An 18,649-nucleotide genomic window follows, 5' to 3' on the forward strand; every position below is an offset into this window, starting at 1 on the left:
AGCTCTCTGCTCCGTCACTCGCTCGCCCTTCCGCTCACTCGCTTGTCTGCCGGGCTTGGGCTCTACTCTGGCCGAGCTTCCTAACCGAACCCGGACTCCCCTCCCGCGGGGATCAGACCTGACGCGCCGCGACTCCTGCGGGAAGGGGCGGGGGAGCGGGGCCGCTCGGTCACGTGACTCCGGCGCCGGAAGTGCTGGCTGCAGTGCAGCTGCGCCGGAAGTAGCGCGGGCTCGGACAACTCATGGCGGCTGGGGCGGCTTCCGCGCGTTCCAGTGGTGGTCACTGAGCTGTTAGCCTGGCAGTGGGCGTGCGCCGAACCCGGGCCGGCAACCGCGAGCCCCATCTCGGGCTCCGTACCCCTAATGCTGCGCGGGTGCTGAGCCCGCCCGGCCGGGACGATGGTGAAGTATTTCCTGGGCCAGAGCGTGCTCCGGAGTTCGTGGGACCAAGTGTTCGCTGCCTTCTGGCAGCGGTACCCGAATCCTTATAGGTATGTGGTTCTTGGAAGAGCAGCCCCTCCCACACCTCGCTATTTGGAGATCCAAGTGTGGGTGACTCCCGAGTAATGGGGCCAGGTATGACTTGCCGTCGAATTCGTCGTAGGGTATCGCTGGAACCGTGGCGGTCTTTAGGGCCCAAAGACCCTAAAGATCCAAGTGTGGGTGACCCCCGAGTAATGGGGCAGGTATCACTTGACGTCGAGTTCGTCGTAGGGTATCGCTGGAACCGTGGCGGTCTCTAGGGCCTAAAGACCTGAACAAGGAAGCAGCGAGGCCAGGCCTGCAAGATCCTGGAAGGAAGCTGGGCCTGGGCAGTGGTTTACTTGAGACCGTAGTGTAAATTTCATGTTAGTGAGACAGGAAGACGGCAGTTCAGTTGTTGGGAGGCATCTTGAAGTTGGAAATCTGGGTGCTTGCCTACTTTTTCAGTGGCCTTTCCAATGGTATAATAAATCATGAGGTCCAGCCCTGCTGAAAGGCCCAGGAATCCAGGTCAGCGAGGAGGCGGGAGTTGGAATTTGCCCTGGAATAGGTTTGAGAGACTCTTAGTTCAGATCTGAGCTACATACCTGTCTGCAAGACTGCAGGAAGGCATGGCCTATCTAGGCTGGAAGGGTCCAAACAGGAACCCCAGCAGGCAGTCTCTCAAGGGTAAGCTCCTGAGGGTCACCTTCACTCTGACACCTGCAGCAAACATGTCTTGACGGAAGACATAGTACATCGGGAGGTGACCCCTGACCAGAAGCTCCTGTCACGGCGACTCCTGACCAAGACCAACAGGATGCCCCGCTGGGCTGAGCGACTGTTTCCTGCCAATGTTGCTCACTCAGTGTACATCCTGGAGGACTCTATTGTGGACCCACAGAATCAGACCATGACCACCTTCACCTGGAACATCAACCACGCCCGGCTGATGGTAAGACAACTCCTACCCCACTTTGTTCCCCCAGAAGTACCCTGTTTCCCCGAAAATAAGACAGTGTCTTATTTTAAGGTGTGCTCCCAAAGATGCTCTAGGTCTTATTTTCAGGGGACGTCTTATCTTTCCTGTAAGTAGGTCTTATTTTCAGAGGATGTCTTATTTTCAGGGAAACAGGGTACACATGCCTAGAGAGCCATGAGGGAGTTTCTGTGGTCTGAGGCAGGTCTGGGCTACTGGGGAGTGATAGCTATAGAGTATAACCTCACATTATCTTCTTTTCAACTGGTCAGCCTCTCTGGATCTTGTCTTTGACTCATTAATACAGTGGAGAAAGGGCATCTATCTTCAGAGTTGTTGCACGTACTAAACACAAAGCAGTCACATCAGGTGTAGCACACATATAGATTAGGTCCACAGGAATGATACTGTGGGAGGGGGCAGTGGTCTCCAAACAGGAGTCTTGGATGTGCCTCAGGGAGAGAGGTTTTGGGCCCCTTACCCCACTTGGACTAGAGGAGTTGCACTTTTATTTTGTCTTGCCTAATGGATTTCTGCTGGAGATTTTGGGAAAGGGAGTTCTGGGCGGCGCCTGTGGCTCAGTCGGTAGGGCGCCAGCCCCCATATACTGAGGGTGGCGGGTTCAAACCCGGCCCCGGCCAAACTGCAACCAAAAAATAGCCGGGCGTGTGGCGGGCGTCTGTAGTCCCAGCTACTCGGGAGGCTGAGGCAAGAGAATCGCCTGCGGCACTCTACCGAGGGCCATAGGATGAGACTCTGTCTCTACAAAAAAAAAAAAAAAAAAAGAAAGGGAGTTCTACACACTTTGATCTCTTACTTTTAAAAAAGCTTGAAAACCTGTGGCTTAAAGAACATACTATAGTGTCTTCTTGCATGCGAATACTCTAAAAGCTTTCAGAGAACTCTTTTTTTTGTTTATCTTAACAAAAACCTCTCTGTTAGGGCGGCGCCTATGGCTCAGTGAGTAGGGCGCTGGCCCCATATGCCGAGGGTGGCGGGTTCAAACCCAACACCGGCCCAACTGCAATAAAAAAATAGCTGGGCGTTGTGGCAGGCGCCTGTAGTCCCAGCTGCTTGGGAGGCTGAGGCAAGAGAATTGCATAAGCCCAGGAGTTAGAGGTTGCTGTGAGCTGTGTGACGCCACAGCACTCTACCCGAGAGCAGTACAGTGAGACTCTGTCTCTACAAAAAAAAAAAAAAAACCTCTCTGTTATGCAGAAAGGGAAGTGGGATTCAGAGAGAGGTGTGTCCTGCAAGGTCAGAGTGAGTGGGTATCACACTCTGCCTCAAGCTTTCTTTTTTTTTTTTTTTTTTTTTTGTAGAGACAGAGTTTCACTTTATGGCCCTCGGTAGAGTGCCGTGGCGTCACACAGCTCACAGCAACCTCCAAATTCTTGGGCTTAGGCGATTCTCCTGCCTCAGGCTCCCAAGTAGCTGGGACTACAGGCGCCTGCCACAACGCCCGGCTATTTTTTGGTTGCAGTTTGGCCGGGGCCGGTTTGAACCCACCACCCTCGGTATATGGGGCCGGCGCCCTGCTCACTGAGCCACAGGCGCCGCCCTGCCTCAAGCTTTCTAAAGTCATCTCAGATAGTAACCTGATGGTATTACCTCTGATCAGCTGTGAGAAGTGCCTGTTAGGTGTTTCTCCTGGAAATGTAGTCCACATCTTCTCATGTGATAATGGAAACTGATGATTATCAAACATTCATTTTTATTTGGACTGTCAGGAAGAGCTGCAGTAGATAAATGGCAGGCTAAAAACATTGTACATGTCTAGTTATAAAAGTACAAAACAAAATCTAGGGCCAGGACAGGCTGGAATGCCCTCTACTGATCTTAAGAGATCATGTGCCTTCTAGTTTAAGGGTCCGAAGTGAGGTCTCAGAGAGCAAAATGATGTTTTTTATGGCATTCCTGCTCTCCATCTGTGAATGCCACTTTGGCAATAGGGAAAGAACAGATTTATGTTGTATTACTTCCCCTCATGAGGAAATGGGGTCAAATTTATCTGCAAGTAGGCAAAGTGAAGGACTCCACTGTGATTGTTGCTGGCCTGACTCCCTGCACAGGTGGTGGAGGAACGATGTGTTTACTATGTGAACTCTGACAACAGTGGCTGGACTGAAATCCGTCGAGAAGCCTGGGTCTCCTCTAGCTTATTTGGTGTCTCCAGGGCTGTCCAGGTGAGGATTATTGTGGGGGCTCTGGGGCTTACAGTTTTTGGCACTGAGGCTGGCATGGGGTCAGTCAGTAGCTCAGAATACTTCCCTTTTTTCATCTTTTGCCAGGAATTTGGTCTTGCCCGGTTCAAAAGCAATGTGACCAAGACTATGAAAGGTTTCGAATACATCTTGGCCAAGCTGCAGGGTGAGAGTTTGGATACTGTTTGGGGAGCCTCTTAATGTCATGGGGAAGGGTGATTAGGTGCATCTTTCAGGCATCATCTAAAGCCAGCCCCCTGCCCTGTGCTACAGGTGAGGCCCCTTCCAAAACACTTGTTGAGACAGCCAAGGAAGCCAAAGAGAAGGCAAAGGAGACAGCACTGGCAGCTACAGAGAAGGCCAAGGACCTAGCCAACAAGGCAGCCACCAAGAAGCAACAGCAGCAGCAACAATTTGTGTAGCCAGCCTACAACCACCACAGCACACCAGATTACTGGGCTCAACTGTCTCTGCCCTCTTCCCATTAGTCTGTTATTAAAAATCAACTTCCAGCCCTATTCTCTATCCGGGCGGTGGGTGTCCAGTTTGGCATCTGTAGTACACCAGGCATGTTATCCATGTCTTGAGCCAGGCCTACTAACCCCCTGTTGGGCAGCTGAGGACAGAGATATGGTGACTTACCCCTGGTCACAGACCACATGCAGGTGAAGTGGCAATAAATGCTAGACTGTAAGCTCCATGAGAGCAGGGCTCTTTGTTTTGTTCTCTTATGTGTCCCAAGTACCTGGAACAATATCTAGCACATAATAGGCACTCAATAAATATTTGTTGAATTCAATCAGCCCCAGCTCTGGAGTCAGAAGGTCTTCGTTTGAATCTAGACTCCACTGTTAACTGGCTTTGGACCTCAGACAAGTCAACATCACTTAGCCCTGGTTCCACCTTCTGTGGAGACAGCCTCCAAGTGGGGACTGAATGTGCACTGTCTGCCTGGTAGTGGTGTCAGTGGCTTATTTCTTCTTTCTCAGTTTGTGGTTGAAAGTTCCCCTATTTTCATCAGGCAAGACCATGGGCGGGGAAGTTATGAAAGAGGCTTTTAATGAAAATACTTAAAAGTCTATGTGGGGCAAAGGCCAGGGGATCTTGTCCAGGAAGGGACTAGAGGGATCAAGAGGTTTCCCACTCCCCACGGGGGCAGAAGAGCCATGTGCTAAAAAAAAAAAAAAAAAAAAAATGCCTATAAAGGTGGCTTAGGCTCTAGCTGCTCACCCAGCAGGGCTGGGGGTGGGGGGTAAGCCTGTCTTACCCCCAGTGCCCCTGGAGGGACTGCCTGGCAGCAGCACAGTATGAAAGAAGCACCTGTTCCCACGCAAGGGTCCTTCAGTCCATTTCAACAGGTGACACTTGAGCAGCCCTTGAGGCCTGGAGAGGGCTCCTGCCTGGCAGAATCTGCCCGGCACCAGCAGAGGGTGGTCATGGCAGAGGCCCGCCCTGGGGTGGCACATCAGAGCCAGGCGCCTGTGCTGTGCGAGTAGCTGTGCTCCTGGCCGGTGCTGAAGCCCCGCAGCAGCTCGGCCTCACCCCCAAACACCAGGCTCTCCACGTCCACCTCCAGCTCCTCTGCACAGGGAGGGTCCAGTCAGAAGACGTGGCCCGCCCAGAAGGCCACGCGGCCCCGCCTCAGGTTACTCACCTTGGTCGGAGTCGGAGCGCTCAGAGGAGAGGCCTGAGGAGTCGAGGCTGTCCGTGCGCAGCCGCTCGCGCTCGCCCGCCCCCACCGGCCCCTGGAGCTGCTCTAGCTGCTGCTGCAGGCTCTGCTGCTCGCCGCGCAGCTTCTCCTTGAGCTGCTGGGCCCGCTGCTCCTGCTCCTCTAGCTTCTGCGGATCCGGAAGGAGCAAGGGTCTGGGTCAACTTCTGTGGGCTTGGGCCTTAACCTAGCACCACTGGGCGCCAGATGGGATGGAGGGGTGTTGACTAATCTGGGCCCCAGAGGTTGTCCCCACATCCTCCAGGAAGCCAGCCTCTCTTGCCCTTAACTCACACATGGCCTGTCAGAGCTCTGTCTAGAGCAGGGAGGGGACCTAGCCTAGGAAGGAATGGTGAACCCTGGTATTAAGCAGTAGGGACTGGGAGACCGGCACACCAGTGAGTACACACTCTGGCTCAGGCTGCAGTTGCTGCCACATGGAAACAGGCCCAGTGCTGCCAGTCTCCTCATTTCATTAAGAGAAACCTGAAAAGGGCGGCACCTGTGGCTCAGTGGGTAGGGTGCCGGCCCCATATGCCGTGGTTGGCGGGTTCAAACCTGGCCCTGGCCAAACTGCAAAAAAATAGCCGGGCGTTGTGGCAGGCACCTGTAGTGAGACTGAAGCAAGAGAATTGCCTAAGCCCAGGAGCTGGAGGTTGCTGTGAGCTGTGTGATGCCACGTACTCTACTGAGGCCGATAAAGTGAGACTGTCTCTACAAAAAAAAGAAAAACCTGAAAAGTCAGATTTTTTTTGTAAGGCAGACTCTCACATTGTTGCCCAAGCTAGAGTGCCATGGTGTCCTAGCTCACAACCTTACAATCCAGGGTTCAGGCAAGTCTTCTGCCTCAGCCTCCCAAGTAGCTGGGATTACAGGCACCCTCCACAACACCCAGCTAATTTTTCTATTTTTAGTAAAGACGGGGCCTCACTCTTGCGTAGTCTGGTCTCGAACTCCTGAGCTTAAGCAATCCACCCACCTCAGCCTTGCACAGTGCTAGGATTACAGATGTGAGCCACCGCGCCCAGCTATAAGTCAGATTTTTTTAATGTCAAATGTCCTAAGTGTCGCCAACCAACTTAAATGTCTAGAAAACGACAGATCAGATAAAGTCTACCAGTTTTCTATGTTAATCCACATCCACACCATCCTACCCCAGCTCTGCTAACCTGAAGCTCCAAGAACTAGAAAGCCAAGGCTCTTCCAGGCAGAGCCCTCAGTGGGCCGATACCTACATTCAGTCATTCAACAAGAAGGGGAGAATTGGCCAGGTGCAGTGGCTCACGACTATAATCCTAGTACTCTGGGAGCCTGAAGTGTGTGGATTCCATGAGCTGAGGGGTTCAAGACTAGCCTGAGCAAGATGGAAACCCCCATCTCTACTTAAAAATAGAAAAACTAGCCGGGTGTGGTGGCCGGCACCTGTAGTCCCAGCTACTTGGGAGGTTGAGGCAAGAGGATTACTTAAGAGTTTTGAGGTTGCTGTGAGATATGATGCCACAGCACTCTACCCAGGGTAACAATGAGACTGTCTCAAAAGGGGGAGTAGGGTGAGAATTGGGCTGAGGGGACATTTGGACTGGGCATAGAAGGATGAGTAGGAGCTGCCTGGGCAAAGATGGAGGAGAAACCAGCAAGGCAAGGGGAGGCTGGGAGGAACAGGGAGAGTTCAGCTACTTCTATGGAGAATAGGTTTTTTTGTTTGTTTGTTTGTTTTTTCATTTGCAGTTTTTGGCCAGGGCTGGGTTTGAATTCGCCACCTCCGGCATATGGGGCCAGCGCCCTACTCCTTTGAGTCACAGGCGTGGCCCTGCTTAAGAGGGTTTTTAGCAGGAGGTGGGCTTGGGCAGATCTGTGTACTACAAAGATCATTCTGGCTCGGCACCGATAGCACAGTGGTTACAGCGCCAGCCACATAAACTGAGGCTGGTGAGGTCAAACACGGCCCAGGTCAGCTGAACAATGAAACTACAACAAAAAATAGTTGGGCATCGTGGTGGGCACCTGTAGACCCAGCTACTTGGTACTTGGGAAGCTGAAGCAAGAGAATCGCTTAAGTCCAAAAGTTTGAGGTTGCTGTAATCTGTGATACCACAGAACTCTACTGAGGGCAACATAGTGAGACTCTCCAAAAAAAAAAAACCAGCTCAACCTTCCTTTTTTTTTTGTAGAGACAGAGTGTCACTTTATGGCCCTCAGTAGAGTGCCGTGGCGTCACACAGCTCACAGCAACCTCCAACTCCTGGGCTTAGGCGATTCTCCTGCCTCAGCCTCCCGAGTAGCTGGAACTACAGCCGCCCGCCACAACGCCCGGCTATTTTTTTGTTGCAGTTTGGCCGGGGCTGGGTTTGAACCCGCCACCCTCGGTATATGGGGCCGGCGCCCTGCTCACTAAGCCACAGGCGCCACCCGATTCTCAACCTTCCTAATGCCACGATGCATTTTCATTGTTACAAAGGGGTCATGGCCCACAGGTTGACAATTGCTGTTCTAAGGCAAACTAGAAGACAGCCTAGTGGAGGCAAAACCAGAAGCGAGGAGGCTGGTGGACATCAGTCCAGAACAGGGGTGGTGGAGCTTCAAGAATGGAAACCCCTGGTCTTGCCCCCAGGCCACCCAGCTCATGAAGGGCACAGGCATCCACCCAAGAACCTGGCCAGGCAAGCTCCACATGAGGGGGGCCCATAACCCACCCAGAATGTTATTCACAGTGATGGTATGAACAGGTACCTGAAGGACTGTGACTTATTTGCCGATAGCAAATAGGTCTGTCTCTGCCACGGACTCCAGAATAGGGCCCACAGAGCAGGTACTCAGTAAGTACTTGGAGGAAATAATGCATGTGGAGGGACCTGGGCTTGGGTCCTGAATCTGTCTCCCATCAGCTGTGTGACCTGCCCCTTAGCCCAGCTAAGCTTTCCTCTGTCAAAAGGGCCAGGACCGGAAAAGTTCTGTCGTATCCAAGGCTTCTGTCTTCTCGGTCCTTTCCCTTCCTGGTCTTTGACGCTCCCAAGGCGGCATCAGGACAGACTCCCCTGCACAGGAGGCCTTGAAGAGTAAGGACTAGCCCTCCCTCACATACAGCCTATCACAGCCATCCCCTCTCCCCCAAACAGAGGAGGAAACAGGAGTCCAGACAGGCTGAGTGACTCAATGAAGGTCTCACAGCTGAGATCTAAGTAACAATGGGTGTAATAATATTACAGCCATTATTACATTAATAAGCTGAACTCATTTAAGCCTCAGAACAACCCTCTGAGTTACTGTCTGTTTTTCTTCCATTTAATAGATTTGGGAACTAAAAGCACAGAAAATTGTACCAAGTCATACAGTTAGATTATGATCCCAGGTCTTTTTCTCCAGTTCCACCCAGCCCCTCCATGTTACACCTCTCCACAAATCCTGGCAAGCTGGCTCCATACCTGTATGTGCATCCGGGCACGGCGCAGCAGACTCAGTGTGGTATATCGGGCACAGTCAGTCCCCAGGGGCATCTGCTGCTTCAGCCGCTCCAGGCATCGTTTCAGCTGGGCCCTCCTGCAGGGGAAGGGGTCTGGAGGGCAGTGCTACCCCCACCTTGCTGGCCTGAGGGATGTTAGGGGAGGGAAGGCCAGAGGGAGGTGGTCCATGGGGTCTGATGCTGTCAGGACAGGGCTGGGACTCACCTGCGCTTCTCCAGCTCATTGTGCACAGACCTGCCAATGCCAAAGAGGGGAGGGTGAGGGTGGCCAGCTGCAGCCCCCTAATCCCAGGGCCCTCAGTGGCTCAGGATCCACAACAGTTGTCTACCCCACAAAATTCCACTGTGGGGACCTCATGTTAGCATCACCCCTAGGCAGGGATGGGGGGAGTCAGAGATCCACGCTTAGCCAAAAGATAAGAAAGGCCCGCCTTAGCTGGGCGTTGTGGCGGGCGCCTGTAGTCCCAGCTACTCGGGAGGCTGAGGCAAGAGAATCGCTTAAGCCCAGGAGTTGGAGGTTGCTGTGAGCTGTGTGAGGCCACGGCACTCTACCAAGGGCCATAAAGTGAGACTCTGTCTCTACAAAAAAAAAAATAAAGAAAGAAAGAAAGGCCCACCTAAGTGCTTTGGGGGTCCAAACAAAGCCCCCTGCCAAATAGGAAGAGCTTTGTGGACAGAGGTGACAGCTCAGTGCAGAAACAGAAGTTTCCCAGAGCAGGTGGTGGAGGTAGAGGGGATAGGGTATGCAAGGTAGCAGAGTGGGAAGGCTGTGGGTGGGTGAGGAGTCTGCTGTGTGGAGAATGGGAGGGGGAGCAGGACTCACAACTGTCTTGCTCACATCAGAGATGCTCAAGAGTCCTTGAGTAAGGCTCGGCGCCTGTAGCACAGTGGTTATGGCGCCAGCCACATGCACCGAGTCTAGTGGGTTTGAACCCACCCCGGGCCAGCTAAACAACGACAACTGCAACAACAACAAAAAATTGCTGGGCATGAGGCGGCGCCTGTGGCTCAGCGGGTAGGGTGCTGGCCGCATATGCCGAGGGTGGCGAGTTCAAGCCCAGCCCCGGCCAAAACTGCAACAAAAAATAGCCGGGCGTTGTGGCAGGTGCCTGTAGTCCCAGCTACTTGGGAGGCTGAGTCAAGAGAATCGCCTAAGCCCAAGGATTTGGAGGTTGCTGTGAGCTGTGTGACACCACGACACTCTACCGAGGGCGATAAGGTGAGACTCTGTCTCTACAAAAAAAAAAAAAAATTGCTGAGCATTGTGCCGGGTGCCTGTAGTCCCAGCTTCTTGGGAGGCTGAGGCAAGAGAATGGCTTAAGCCCAACAGTTTGAGGTTGCTGTGAACTGTGACATTCCAGCACTCTACTGAGGGGAACATAGTGAGACTCTGTCTCCAAAAAAAAAAAAAAAAACAGTCCTCCTTGAGTGAACAGCAAGGTGTGTTTAGGGAATGCAGAGATGGGGGGAGTGCTCTGAATGTCTGGTACCTACCCCAAAAGGTGCAAACAACAGGGAGGTAATGGGCAGAGTAAGGGTCCAATCGGTACAGAGTCCATTCCCTCCAGTACCCACAGCCCCTGGGCTTCCTCACCGCCCACTGTCCAGCGCATCAGGAGTTTGGAGGGGTCGCTTCTTCCTTCTGTGGATTGGACCCGGACTGCGGTGTGGGCACAGGGACGCATAACCATGCTCAGCCTCTGCCAGAGAGAGCCCCTGCCGGTGTCAGAGTACAGCTGGACCCAATCCCAGCAGGAGCATCAAGGAAAGGCTTTTGGCGTCAGGAACATTTCCCCAATCCCTCCCAGCCCAACTGCCCACGGACTCCTCTCAAGTTGAGGGCGGAGGCGCCCCAGGACTATTGCTCTAGGGACGTGCATCCTTCAAATTGGGAGCCAAGTTCAGTCCAGGCGCGTGTCACCGAGGTGTCCACCCGGAATCTAGCCAAGGGTTCTTTCTCACCTCTCTCACGGCGCTCCAGGAACTCGGCAGCCTGCAACAGGACCTGGATGTTACTGGTCACGGGTTCCATATCGGCGACAGCTGGCGGAAGGCTGGTCTGGGATGCCGGCTGGAGCAGCGGCTGCACCACTTTTGTTACAATGTAACTGACACGGTGCAACAAACACAGGGCCCGGGCCCCGCCCCCGGGACGCCCCGCCCGCGGGAACGCCCAACCTTTGGCCCCACCCCTCCGGAATGCGCTGGTGAACCACCGTCCTCCCTCTGCGAGCCCCACCCCTCGCCCCCGAGTGGCCTAGGATCTTCCTAAACAGGTACAGGCGCCCGCTCCAGGCCCGGCTGTGGGGCGAACGCCCGGGCTGGAGGGATGCTGCGTCTTGTCCGCTTCGCTCCACCCCACGCCGGTTCCTTGGCGTCTTCGGGCCTCAGTTTCTAGCCCGGCTCTGGTGACAAGCGCCCAGCACACAGAGTGGCGCTTTGGCAGCCAGGTGGTCCTTGAGAGGCCCTGGCCTCAGCCGCCGCACGTGGGCGCCACGGGGCGGGGCCAGCCGGCTGCCGCTCGTTCATTTGCCCATGGCTTGCCTGGACTCACTGTCGTCATCATCGGGGAGAGGCCAGGGAGACCCTGAGGCGCCATTGGCTGCATGGGGCCCCGCCCTCTCCCGCCGCTAGTCCACACGGTCGGGCGGGAAAAGGAGCAGGTTTCAAATTTGAAAACCTGAACGATGGGGCGGAGTCGAACCAGAAACAGAGCCGCAATGCGCAGGCGCAGGCGGAGGGGCGACAGCCTCGGCTCCGGCTCTTGCTATTCTCTCCCTACCCAGGCCTGCCATCAGAGCCCCGAAGGTTCCCCGCTGGGCCTCAGCATCCTATTGTGTGGAATGGGAAGTTACCGTTGCTTTGAAAACGTCAGTGGGGGGGGGCGGCGCCTGTGGCTCAGTCCGTGAGACGCCGGCCCCATGTGCCGAGGGTGGCGGGTTCAAACCCGGCCCCCGGCCAAACTGCAACCAAAAAATAGCCGGGCGTTGTGGCGGGCGCCTGTAGTCCCAGCTACTCGGGAGGCTGAGGCAGGAGAATCGCTTGGGCCCAGGAGTTGGAGGTTGCTGAGACCCGTGTGAGACCACGGCACTCTACCGAGGGCCATAAAGTGAGACTCTGTCTCTACAAAAAAAAAACGTCAGTGGGGTACCAGCTTCCAAGCGAGGCCATCCCCTGGAAGCAGGCGAACTGGCTTTTTAGTAGGCTCTGGAGTCAACGGAGTTCGGTTCTCAACTGTATATTACTCTGCAACTGGGGAGCCCTGCAAAAGCGTTGTTGGAGGAGCAAAGTCAATGAATATGTAGTGCCCAGCAGGAAAGAGCTGCCCTTCTCCAAGGCAGGTGTAGCCAGATTCAGGCTTTTGCCTCCCAGACAATCCTCTGGTGTTTTTATTCAGAGTCCAGGAAACTTATTTAAAAAAAATTTTTTTTTTTTTTTTTTTTCAGTTTTTGGCCGGGGCCGGGTTTGAACCCACCACCCCCCACTCCTTTGAGCCACAGGCGCCGCCCTAAAAATTGTTTTTATTTTCTTTTGAGACAAGAGTTTCACTTTGCCACCCTCAGAATGCGTGGGGTCACAGCTCACAGCAACCTCAAACTCTTGGGCGTAAGCGATCCTCTTCTTTCAGCTTCCCAAATAGCTACAGGCGCCCACCACCGGGCTAGTTGCTCTGGCTCAGACTGGTCTCGAACTTGTGAGCTCAGGCAATCCACCCACCTCAGCCTCCCAGAGTGCTAGCATTACAGGAGAGCCACTGTGCCCAGCCCTTTACAAAAAAAAAATTTTTTTTGAGACAGAGCCTCAAGCTATTGCCCTGGGTAGAGTGCTGTGGCATCACAGTTCACAGCAACCTCTAACTCCTAGGCTCAAGCGATTCTCCTCCCAAGTAGCTGGAACTATAGGCGCCTGCCACAACGCCCAGGTATTTTTTGGTTGCAGCCATCATTGTTGTTTGGCGGGCCCAGGCTGGATTCGAACTCGCCAGCTCAGGTGCATGTGGCTTGCGCCTTAGCCACTTGAGCCACAGGCGCTGAGCCTGCAAAAAAAAATTTTTTTTGAGACAGTGTCTCTGTCGCCCTGGGTAAGTGCCATGGCATCATCATAGCTCACAGCACTTCCAGAGTAGCTGGGACTACAGGTGCCCGCCATGGTGCCTGGCTAGTTTTCTTTTTTTTTTTTTTTTTTGACATAGAATCTAACTTTGTCACTCTTGGTAGAGTGCTGTGATATCATAGCTCATAGCAACCTCAAATTCCTGGGCTTAAGCGATTCTCTTGCCTCAGCCTCCCAAGTAGCTGGAACTACCGGCTCTGGTCACAACGCCCAGCTATTTTTAGAGATGAACCCTCACTCTGGCTCAGGCTGGTATGGAACCTGTGAGCTTAGGCAATCCACCCACATTGGCCTCTCAAGTGCTGGGATTACAGGAGTGAGCCACCACGCCCAGTTTTTCCTTTTTCTTTTTCTTTCTTTCTTTCGTTTTTTTTTTTTTGAGATAGAGTCTCATTTTGTCACCCTCCGTAGCTCACAGCAACCTCCAACTCCTGGGCTTACGCGATTCTCTTGCCTCGGCCTCCCGAGTAGCTGGACTATAGGTGCCTGCCACCATGCCCGGCTATTTTTTGTTGCAGTTTGGCCAGGGTGGGTTCAAACCCGCCACCCTTGGTGTATGGGGCTGAAGCCCTTCCCACTGAGCCACAGGCGCCGCCCCAGTTTTGTTTTTTTTTTGCAGTTTGGGCCAGGCCAGGCTTGAACCCGCCACCCCTGGTATATGGGGCTGGCACCCTACTCCTTGAACCACAGGTGCCGTCCCCCAGTTTTTCTATTTTTAATAGAGATGGGTTTTCGCTCTTGCTCAGGCTGGTCTCAAACTCCTGACTTCTGATCCACCCGCCTCCGCCTCCCAGAGTGGTAGGATTGCTGGCGTCAGCTACCGCACCCACTGGGCTCCTTTTACCCCCATTTAACAAATAAACAAAAACCCTCCTTAGGTGTGATGCAGCACCAGCAGATGTCCCACACCTGCAGGACAAGAAAGTGAAAGCAGCTGAAGCAGGGTGGGGCCCTACTATCCTTCTGTGCCAGTGACTAGGAAGTAGAGAGGGGAGAGAAGGCAGAAGATAGAATCTTTGCAAAGAGAGTTTTGGTAAACACAGGCTCATGTCAGGTAGATCTCAGTTCCTCGCACAAAACCCTGGAGTTTCTCTAAGAGACACTCCCAGTGGATTCACTGACATGTTCAGGCAAGAACTGCTGCCTAGGACAATCCATCTACCTATTCACCTGTCACTTATGAGACTCCAGACATTGTGCTGGAGGCTGCACTGTACAACAATGGACAGAAATAGATAGGGTCCCTGCCTTTGCAGAGCTCAGGCTTGAGGGAAAGAGACCAATATAGTAATCACACAAAGAGTTCCAGCTCTGGCAAGGCACAGTGGCTCATGCCTATAATCCTAGCACTCTGGGAGGCCAAGGTATGTGGATCACCTGAGCTCAGGAGTTGGAGAACAGCCTGAGCAAAAGTGAGACCCCTACTAAAAATAGAAAACTTAGCTGGGTGTTGTAGCCGGTGCCTGTAGGCCCAGCTACTCAGGAGACTGAGGCAAGAGAATTGTTTGAGCACCAGAGGTTGCTGTGAATTACAATGCCATGCACTCTATTCAGGGTGACGGAAAAAGTTCCAGCTCTGATGGGTCATCATAGGAAAAGACACAATGCTGAGAGCGGTGCCTATGGCTCAGTGAGTAGGGCGCCGGCCCCATATGCCGAGGGTGGCTGGTTCAAAAACAGCCCCAGCCAAACTGCAACAACAACAACAACAAAAAATAGCCGGGCGTTGTGGCGGGCGCCTGTAGTCCCAGCTGCTTGGGAGGCTGAGGCAAGAGAATCATGTAAGCCCAAGAGTTAGAGGTTGCTGTGAGCCGTGTGACGCCATGGCACTCTACCCCAGGGCAGTACAGTGAGACTCTGTCTCTACAAAAAAAAAAAAAAAAGACACAATGCTGAGCACACATTCTAAAGAACATATGACCAAATCAAAGGTTTTTCTGGGGAAATGGACAATTAGGTGTTATTTATGTATAAGAGGGACAAAAGAAAATTCTAGGCAAAGGAACAGCATGTGCAAAGGTCCTGAGGCTGAAAAGAATGTGTCAATATGTAGTTTGGCTAACATTGAGAGCAAATAATCTGGTGTAGGCTGACAGTGGAGGGGCTGGCAGAGCTCAGCCAGGTTGATGGCTCCCTCAAACCCCCATCTAAAGTCAGTTTATGACTGAAGAAAGGAGTCATATGGCCTGTGAATGAAATTCCAATTTTATTTTACAAGTCATCATCCAGCTCAGTGCCTGTAGTTCGGCGGCTAGGGTGCCAGCCACATACACGGGAGCTGGTGGGTTCAAATCCAGCCCTGGCCTGCCAAACAGCAATGACAACTATAACCAAAAAATAGCCGGGCATTTTGGCAGGCACCTGTAGTTCCAGCTACTTGGGAGGCTGAGGCAAGAGAATCGCTTAAGCCCAAGACTTTGAGGTTGCTGTGAGCAGTGATGCCATGGCACTCTACCCAGGGCGACCGTATGAGACTGTCTCAAAAAAAATAAATAAATAAAGTCAGCATCCACACAATGCAGACATGAATCTTCTAGTCGGACCTAGGTGGCCTGGCCTTCAAGTCTGTGTAGGATAGAAGCAGGAAGTCTGAAGGAAGGTAGTTCCCAGTAGGAAGAGCGAGCCAGGCATACTTGAGGTGGTTGTGGAAGTGAGGCAGGGTCTGCATGGGGGCTGAGGTACCCATTCCAAGGTGCTATGCAGGGGATTCAAGCTAGGAAAGAGCAAGCAGGCTGGTGTCACCCTGACCCCAGGCCTGCCATGAATATGGATCAGGGTCACTGACCAGAGGCAGACAGGGGCAGTTCCTCCTGAGCAGCAGGGCTGTTGAGAGGAGGCTAGGATTCAGGCTTGGACAAGCAGTGGTCCTGCCTCAAGCCCTCAGATGCCCCTCTGAGAAAATGCAGGTGTTAGTGCCCTCTGAACCCAGGACTGGAAAAGGAGCACTAGTGCCCCTGCTACCTCAGTAGTGATCAGTCTTAGAACCTCTGTCCTAGACCTCCCGGGGTCCTGCATTACCTCTGGGGGCTCCATAGTGCAACCCTGTGACCTCCCTTGGGTCTTGCCTATCCAAGTCATTGTGGCTGCACTTCAGTGCAGGTTCTGCTGGGGACTGGCATCTTCTGGGCTCCAACAGATAGACTCTGATTTGTGCATGGGGTAGCAGGGGTGAAGGGGGGCCCTACCACTCCCTTGCTACAATTAGGACCCCTTGAAGAAGGCAGCCTGCCCTGGGCTCACCATCTTCTCCCACCCTACAGGATGCAGGAGATGGCCCTGCTGTATCCTCAGAACCCTTTCACCTTCTCCTCTGCAGGTGAGAGAGTAGCTGGGGAAGGAGAAGCTGGGGGCCTGTCTCAGACCCTGCATTCCTGCCAGCCTCCTCCCCGAGATCCCAGCTCCCAACCTTTCCCACTTCATTCATTTCCCATCTTCCCACAGAGTGGCACTCCTTAGTCATGATGTTAACCCAACTCCCCATGGCCCTTGGGACAAAATTCAGAATAAGCTATGTCCATGTCATGCCATGAAAGAGACATGCATCCTCTTGCCCATCTCTCTGCCCCTGCCAGCTCATGGCAAATGTCCCTTTCTCCAGGAAATTCCCAGGCCTTCCCCCTTCAGAGCATCCTCCCCAAACAGCAGTTGTCCTGTATCCCTTTCTCCATCAGACTATGACTTCAGTGACAGAGGAAACCAGTGCTGGAAAAAGGGTTTGTCCAAGTCATGGGATAGGAGTGGGAAAGGACCTTGGTGGGCCTGGGCTTCCATGGCCACCAGATGCTGATAGGCGAGCAGTCAGCAGACCCCAACTTAGAGACCACTGGAATGCCACCCCCAAGCTGCTAGAGAAGTACAGTATAATGATTATAGAGTTAGGGGGCCATCTGGTCCCTCACTTGACATTGTAGGTGAATAGGCCATGAGGCCAGGCCTGGCTAGATGTAGTCTCAGAAGTGGCTGAGATTATGATAACTGACAGTCCCACTTATCCTGGGAGGGACTATTGCAGAGAGATCTCCGTAGGATCACTCTCACGTCTGTCCACATTTTAATTCTCTCTTCTCTCTGTTTCTGTTTCTCTCTTTCTCCTCTTGGTAAGTCTTGCTGGCAGACTACCAGACTAGACTTATTAATCTTTTCAAAGAACCAGCTTTGGGTTTAATTTTCTCCTTTGTTCCTAGCCTTGTATGGTAGAAATGTGAATGATTCCCTTCTTTTCTCTGCACTGCTTTTACTGCATTACACAAACCTTGATGTGACTTTGTTCTGATTCAGAGAGCCTTTCAAATTCCTCTCAGAATTTTTTCTTTAACCTATGACCCATAAGTAACTCCGTTTGTTTTTTAATATCCAAATATTTGGGAACTTTCTTTTTTTAACTTTTTTTTTTGTAGAGACAGAGTCTCACTTTATGGCCCTCAGTAGAGTGCTGTGGCATCACACAGCTCACAGCAACCTCCAACTCCTGGGCTTCAGCGATTCTCTTGCCTCAGCCTCCCGAGTAGCTGGGACTACAGGCGCCCGCCACAATGCCCAGCTATTTTTTGGTTGCAGTTCAGCCGGGGCCGGGTTTGAACCCGCCACCCTCGGTATATGGGGCCAGCACCTTACCGACTGAGCCACAGGCGCCTCCCCGGGAACTTTCTTTTTTTTTTTTTTTTTTGAGACAGAGTTTCACTTTGTTGCCCTCAGTAGGGTGCCATAGCATCACAGCTCACAGCAACCTCAAACTCTTAGACTTAAGCGATTCTCTTGCCTCAGCCTCCCGAGTAGCTAAGACTACAGGCGCCAGTCACAACACCCAGCTATTTTTTTGTTGCAGTTGTCATTGTTGTTTAGCAGCCCTGGGCGGGGTTGAACCTACCTACCTTGGTGTATGTGGCCGGCACCCTAACCAGTGAGCTACGGGTGCTGAGCCCATATTTGGGAACTTATCTATTTATCTTTTCGTTATTGGTTTGTAATTTAATTCTAATGAGATCAGAGGATATGCTCTTATAATTTTGATCATCTGAAATTTATCAAGGCCTTTACGATCTTGACAAATGTTCCATATACATGTGAAAATAGCATACATCCTCTAGCAAAAGAAGTTATGTCCGGACTGATTTTTTTTGTCTACTGGTTGTATCGATTACTAGGAGGCAAGTATTACAGTCTCCAACTATAATTGTGAAATTGTCAACTTATCTCTTGAGTTCTATCACATTTTACTTTATGTATTATAGGAGACTCTACATTTGTGATTACTGCATCTTCTTGATGGCTTTATTCTTTAATTTTATAAAATATCACTCTGGGGCGGCGCCTGTGGCTCAGTGAGTAGGGCACCAGCCCCATATGCCGAGGGTGGCGGGTTCAAACCCAGCCCCGGCCAAACTGCAACCAAAAAATAGCCGGGTGTTGTGGCGGGCACCTGTAGTCCCAGCTGCTCCGGAGGCTGAGGCAAGAGAATCGCGTAAGCCCAAGAGTTAGAGGTTGCTGTGAGCCATGTGACGCCACGGCACTCTACCAGAGGGCGGTACAGTGAGACTCTGTCTCTACAAAAAAAAAAAAAAAAAAATCACTCTGTATCTTTGGCAATTTCCTTTTCTTTAAGATTATGTTGGGGCAGCGCCTGTGGCTCAAAGGGGTAGGGCGCTGACCCCATATGCTGGAGGTGGCAGGTTCAAACCCAGCCCCAGCCAAAACCTGCAAAAAAAAAAAAAAAAAAGATTATG

At 52.4% G+C, this 18,649-nt stretch overlaps 2 protein-coding genes across 2 annotated transcripts; one reads left to right on the forward strand and one right to left on the reverse strand.

Annotated features, from left to right (window-relative positions):
• Positions 1 to 193: 193 nt before the first annotated feature.
• On the forward strand, positions 194 to 4,157 carry PRELID1 (PRELI domain containing 1). Its single transcript, XM_053566396.1, has 5 exons — positions 194 to 491; positions 1,192 to 1,417; positions 3,514 to 3,627; positions 3,733 to 3,811; positions 3,919 to 4,157. Exons 1-5 carry the CDS (start codon positions 400 to 402, stop codon positions 4,065 to 4,067), a joined length of 660 nt encoding a protein of 219 aa, XP_053422371.1. The 5' UTR covers positions 194 to 399; the 3' UTR covers positions 4,068 to 4,157.
• MXD3 (MAX dimerization protein 3) lies at positions 4,134 to 11,300 on the reverse strand. Its single transcript, XM_053566397.1, has 6 exons — positions 10,776 to 11,300; positions 10,408 to 10,513; positions 9,019 to 9,048; positions 8,776 to 8,890; positions 5,300 to 5,483; positions 4,134 to 5,226 (listed from the first exon to the last, which is right to left on the reverse strand). Exons 1-6 carry the CDS (start codon positions 10,843 to 10,845, stop codon positions 5,111 to 5,113), a joined length of 621 nt encoding a protein of 206 aa, XP_053422372.1. The 5' UTR covers positions 10,846 to 11,300; the 3' UTR covers positions 4,134 to 5,110.
• Positions 11,301 to 18,649: the final 7,349 nt, after the last annotated feature.

This window comes from Nycticebus coucang, chromosome 17 (assembly GCF_027406575.1).
Source record: "Nycticebus coucang isolate mNycCou1 chromosome 17, mNycCou1.pri, whole genome shotgun sequence".
Lineage (NCBI taxonomy): Eukaryota > Metazoa > Chordata > Mammalia > Primates > Lorisidae > Nycticebus > Nycticebus coucang.

What these genes read in the sequence shown, in the direction of transcription:
- MXD3 (XM_053566397.1), bottom strand. Translation starts at nt 10,845, where the DNA reads ATGGAACCCGTGACCAGTAACATCCAGGTCCTGTTGCAGGCTGCCGAG. An exon ending in GATGCGCTGGACAGTGGGCG is followed by an intron (nt 9,049 to 10,407) that starts GTGAGGAAGCCC and finishes TGGCATTGGCAG; the next exon opens with GTCTGTGCACAATGAGCTGG. An exon ending in GTGCCCGGATGCACATACAG is followed by an intron (nt 5,484 to 8,775) that starts GTATGGAGCCAG and finishes CCGGATCCGCAG; the next exon opens with AAGCTAGAGGAGCAGGAGCA.
- PRELID1 (XM_053566396.1), top strand. Translation starts at nt 400, where the DNA reads ATGGTGAAGTATTTCCTGGGCCAGAGCGTGCTCCGGAGTTCGTGGGAC. An exon ending in GTGTCTCCAGGGCTGTCCAG is followed by an intron (nt 3,628 to 3,732) that starts GTGAGGATTATT and finishes ATCTTTTGCCAG; the next exon opens with GAATTTGGTCTTGCCCGGTT. An exon ending in CATCTTGGCCAAGCTGCAGG is followed by an intron (nt 3,812 to 3,918) that starts GTGAGAGTTTGG and finishes CCTGTGCTACAG; the next exon opens with GTGAGGCCCCTTCCAAAACA.